The sequence below is a fragment of the Dreissena polymorpha genome, chromosome 10 (assembly GCF_020536995.1).
Source record: "Dreissena polymorpha isolate Duluth1 chromosome 10, UMN_Dpol_1.0, whole genome shotgun sequence".
Taxonomy (NCBI): domain Eukaryota; kingdom Metazoa; phylum Mollusca; class Bivalvia; order Myida; family Dreissenidae; genus Dreissena; species Dreissena polymorpha.
The window spans coordinates 23,216,580-23,222,579 of NC_068364.1; the positions used below are offsets into that span (position 1 = coordinate 23,216,580).

The window sequence follows — 6,000 nt, forward strand, 5'->3', positions numbered from 1 at the left end:
AAAATTATTGTCAAAATTACGTGGTTCATATTGATGCAAATGAAGTCATTAGTTAAGTTAGAAAATACTAGCTCCTCATTTTGTTTTAAAAAACATTTAGGAGACTGTTTCATAGTAATTGTTTACCGGTTACATAGGCAGTTTACTATAAGTTAAAAGAACTGTGTGGTGATATGTTGTATGAAATATGTTAATGCCATACCAATAAATAAAATAAGATGCAATTTTAAGGGCTACGGTTGGGAGAATGGACATTTATTATTACGGTTCAAAAGTGCCAGTTTTTTATTCGCTTAAAATGAGGAACAAGGCACTGACTAATTGCTTGTCATTCCGTAAAAAGAATTAGGGTTCTTAATAAACACAACTATGTACACATATATTAGACTAATATTTGCATATAATAACTTCATATTAAATACTTTTAAAAGCTTTATGATCCAGTTTGGAGACTGTAGTTATTATAAAATGTAGATGGCAGTTCGATTTTCAGTTTGAAATTGGAATGGGTGTGTGTTCATTATTCGGTTAAATAAAGAGTAAGAAACAGGTTTAAATTTTCTTATCCATTTGCAAAATAAGTTCTGGATAGTGATCAGCTTGTTGCTCAGTGTAGCGTAAATTTAAAGATGTTTCTTATACTAAATAATTTTAAAGATGTTTCTCATACTAAATGAAACTTATAACACTTCAACATAACCGTTACCCATGTCATCCCTATCTTCCCCTTTGGCCAAACCAATTAGACGAAGCCTATTAAGAACAATATTTTCCAAAACGTGATTGGATGCTATTTGCTGTCAAACAAAGACAGAGACTCACAGATTCTGCTCTAAGGAAACTACAAAGATTTATAAGCAATCATTCAGAATCATTTAACCATTTTCATGGTAATCCATTATTAAAGTATCGGAAAATGTAATATAAAAAAAACATTTTGCAAACGTTCGTTATTCAGGACACAAGACTGAATTGCATTTGGTTATGCCATGTCGCTTGTAACATGAAATATGGTAGTATCTAATTTCTGGTGTTTAGACTTTCAAACTATTAACAAGTTTTATGCTAAAGTAGTGTGTATCTCAAAAGTATTGATAATAGGTACATGTGTAAAGTTTTGCTTTTGTGTGTTGGCAATATGTTAAACCTCACATATGTTGCAAATATGCAACTCTTTGTATGTTTTCTTTTCTTAACTTATAACTGATATGCGATATATGTATTTTGACTGTTTGACTTGTGGCCGAAGTATAATTAATGCACTTGTATAATAAAGCGTTTAAGAGCTTTATTGCTATCCTACATGACATTTGAAAGTTAGATTAGTGTGATAAAATATTGTTATAAAAAGTAAATGTGTAAAATTATATTCATTAAGATACAATCATTATAAAAGACAAACATATGCCATGATACCAAGTGCATATATTAGTCCACTTACTGCGTTTAAATTATGAACAACTTACAGTTCCTTAAGGCTTGACAGTCCTTTAATTGAATCGTCGTGTAGGGATGCGATCATGTTGTATGATAAATACCTGGAAAGAAACGAAGTGACCTTAAATTTAAAAAAAAAACATAGTGCTACGGAACAAATAATCACATATTTTAAATGAGCTAAGAAATGGTTAACATCGAATCTGCATATGCCTACAAGCAGGGGAGACTTTATTCAAACTACACATACAAACCACACGAACATTGCATAGTTTCATTCAAAGCACACCTTCAAGAAAGCGAAGACAACCTCGAAGTCGAAATGCCGCACATAAGACAATCAATGGCACACATCAGCGACAGCTCTTTCGTCCGACCAAGCCCGAAAAACTACAAACAGCGCCTTGAATATGATGATAAAGAGGATGCTTGTGATGCTGATGTTGCTGATGATGCAGCTGATGATGATGACGTCAAAACCGACGGAAACGATGACGACGCTGACTATGACGATGATCTTATGATGATGATGATGATGAAGAAGAAGAAGACGAAGAAGAAGAAGAAGAAGATGATGATGATGATGATGATGATGATGATTATGATGATGATTATGATGATGATGATGATGATGATGAACATAAACATAAACATGTTCGCAGCGATTTTGGGTATTGATGCGCAAGTGACGTTGTTGAGAAAAACGTAATTTGAAATGCCATTTAGATTTGGGCCGATATCACGCTTTTTTAAGCTGCGATTCCAATGAAAACAACGATTTTAATACATTCAATAAGTTATTATAAGACAACACGTGCACAAGTAATAGATTTCTATAGAAATGTGATGATATTTATAAACTATGACTGCGGTTTCGACAAAGGCCCTCAAAACATTTTGTCGGTTTGTAAAATGGCACGGTACACAACTGAAGTCTTTAAATAAATGGCTTAATGTTAATAATACGTTCAATACGAGGTTGATTGAAAAGAGACATCATCAGCAAGTGTGGATTTTACATCAGTTTTCACGTTTTTGCATTGTTTTAATTTGTTAGAAAACTTAGAATAATTAATAACCCGGAAGTGAAGGTCATATGTCTTTGTTAACAAATCATTAACGTCGTAAAACTGGTAATTAATTAAATAAATTAATAAAATATGTCACGATAAAATCAATGAACCACAAGTTCTTATGTATGTATTCAAGATAATATTTTTAAAGATGAAATTCATGAGGTTGAAGCCATTCGATTCGTTGATAGTCAAAATTATGTTTAACCTTAACAAATTACAGTTGAACAATAATTATCAAATCAAAACCATACATGAATATTTGAATGGTAATGAACTTGTTGAAACACGTGCTGTAGGCAATGAGTCGGAGTATTCTGGTCATCATTAAGTTTTCTAAGACTATAAAAAAAACATTTTGACACTCATTCCATTTAATGTTCTTCTCAAGTCACCAGTAACAAAAAACAACTTGAAGTATTCTTTGAAAAGTATGGAAGGTAATATCCAAGTCCATTCATGTTGACATATGCCGATTACATATTGCTAAATAAAAATTGCATGTTGCTAAATGACAATTGCATTTTGCTTTATGTTTGTTTTTAAAAAACTGCGTCTTCCTTGCGTCTTTCTGATTGTTTCGATCCGTTAGTGAAATATTACTTGCATACTTCTAATTGATGTTAACTCGATTTATGTTAATAATGAATGTGTGCGAGTAAATAACAAATGGATTATGTCTGTTTAAATGTTTATATGGCTAACTTCTTGTTTCTGAACTATTATCATTTCAATACTTAGTAATGCTAGAAAAGGCATATTTTTGTAAGTTCTACTAAGCGAAATGAATAAGCACAAGGCAGCAGCTCACATGAAGCCGAATGCCGAATGTATTAAATTGAATGCATTAGTAATACTGAATTCATACACAACGGAGAACCAGAGTTGTTTTGTAGTTTTAGGTAGTTTTCGTGAAAGGTTAATATTAAGAACGGTGTTGTATTATATATCTACCATATGAATTACTCTACCGCGTCGTTTCGAACGTATTTTCCACTGTTCTTTTTCAGCAAAAGGTTACTCGTTTATTGTTCAAGTATAACATGAAATTGCATACGATTGTAATCCCATTTTCGAACGTTGATTTGTCATTTTATTTGTTATTAAGGTCTATTTGAAGTTAATGGACGTAATCTTGTTTTCATTTACACGCCAAACGAATGATTCATAATTTCCAGATCTGCAGTTTGAGAAGTTACATGTTTGCGTTAAAACATTTAAACATGTTCAAGTAAGTCTTCACATGTGTACTGTGTACATCGATCGAATTAAAATTTAAATATCTCTTTATTTATAATTGTTATTTGTAGAATCGGCACATAAACGGTTTACACTTTACCAACGTACAAAACAGATATTAAAATGTTGTATTTATGCAATCTAAAAATACCCTGTTCAACGAATGAGCTGAATATCTAACACGCGAAACATTGCTGGTGATGAATATTATTGGCGGGCTTCCCCTTGCATAGGAATTCTATCAACTGCGTGTCAATTATTCAAACGGAAACAAAGCTATTCCGTTCAAAACGAAGATTGTATTACATGTAGACTTTTAGTGTAGTTTTGTTCACAATACATGTATGTGTAAAATGAAGTACGAACATGTATCTTGCCAGAACAGATACGTCGATCCGATCTATATATACATAAATGGGTATTCTGAACCATTTTAAGATATATATTTAAAAGCTTTATTTAGACCGTCGTCTATGGATTTGAGTTCGTTGTTGTATAACCACCTTTAACAAAAACAACATTAAATTAAGCAATGCACGATAACTTTTCAGCTATGAAATACTTTAACACATATTTTAAATAAGCTTATATTGATTTTTCATTCGCCTGCATATGCCTTGATATGGGAAAGGCATTCAAGTGCCTTTGTTTAAACACACAATTTAGCAATAGACAAGGTTATTTCACAGTTTCATTGAACAACAGCATTCTGCACAGAACGCACGGAAAGGCAAACCGCACTGTCTATTGCACATTCATCAGCCAAAGAAACCACAATACAGAAAGTCTCCTATTCCATCAAACAGACCACAGACTGAGACATGTATACATTGATAGCTGGACGGATTTGTATTTCGCGACAAATCATGTGTCGATTGTAACTCACAGATTTTGTAGTTTTGTCAAGCCCCTGAACGTCCCCTGGGAAATGTTGCGTAATCGGTTGTTATTCAGGTACCTGAAATAACATCAAACAGCGCCATTTTTACAACATTCAAGTAGCATATGCCAATGCATTTAAAATGTTCTTGGTGAGGAATTGGAAAACACCGTAGCTAGTTGTGACTAAGGTACCTGAAGTAACAGCACATAACGTCAAGTGATTAAACATTCAAGTCATACAGGAAAACATATTCCGTATGTCCCCGGTATGGATTCATGACAATACAGGCAATAGAAAAAATCAAGATAACATTGAATGGACAAGTCTAGTGGTAAACCAGTAGAATGATCTTTAGCGAGATTTTACTAAATAATATGTATACCTGTCAGCTGCTGGCTTTGTGAAAATCACTGCAATCGTTTATTTATATTTATATGTTATTACTTATGATAGGGTTTGTGTATAAATAAAATAATTGTATAAAACTCAATGTGTTTATTGTACCATACATCCTTCATTTATATAACATAGGATTGGAAGGGTGTTTTTCTTCGAGTTTACACCTTAAAACTAAAACAACATTGAACTCTAATAGGTCACTTGCGTTAAAAATGTCCTTAAAGTATATAACACTGGATGTTTATTTTTATCTTCAAATTGAACTTCCTCTTTTTCTAAGCTGGAAATACATTTTTCTTTAATGCATTCCAATATAAAAACGCTATTGACTTATTTTTGCTATACATTCTAATGCATAATTATTACAATATGCCTTGTTCTTATCAAAATTAAATTTACACAAACATTTTATATATAAAATAGTCATAGAATTATGTATACAATAATTAAAAATGTAGCTGATTATATCTTACATTCTATGTATTTCGATAGCATCCCGATGTAAAAGAAACACTATATTGTCTATATTGTGTTTTTAAATAAAAGCAAACATTTTTGATTTGAATAAAAGAAAACCTATTTGATATTAATTTAAATTGTGTAATTATGTGTATTGTTATTTTTGAATTAACATTTATTTTGAAATGATTACTACATGTTAATGTAAGGTACATTTTAATACATTAATAGTTTTAGAAAATGTAAATCATGCAGGTGACATGTTTAGCCACGTACAGGAAATGGATTACTAGTAAACAAAACGAAATGGAAATAGGAAGGTGTAATCTTTTGACACCATTGATATATGAACAATAAATCTCACAGTTTGGTTTATGTTAAGATATTATTAAAGTAAAACAAATGCCTGTCCCATGTTTGGCTTGAATAGCATGATTGTCATAGTTTTGTGATGCAGCTTGAAGAAGCTACAGTAATGCTTAAAGTGAAAAAAGCCAGTTCTTTATTCGG

The 6,000-nt window shown here is 31.7% G+C and overlaps 1 protein-coding gene across 1 annotated transcript in view; it reads right to left on the bottom strand.

Moving 5' to 3' along the window:
- The window catches only part of LOC127848654 (protein jagged-1-like), a 28,551-nt gene extending 27,021 nt beyond the window's left edge, over positions 1 to 1,530 (bottom strand). Inside the window, exon 1 of the mRNA XM_052381234.1 lies at positions 1,467 to 1,530. Coding sequence (XP_052237194.1) covers positions 1,467 to 1,522 — 56 coding nt within the window. The 5' untranslated portion in view covers positions 1,523 to 1,530. The remainder of the gene's footprint in view (positions 1 to 1,466) is intronic.
- Positions 1,531 to 6,000: the final 4,470 nt, after the last annotated feature.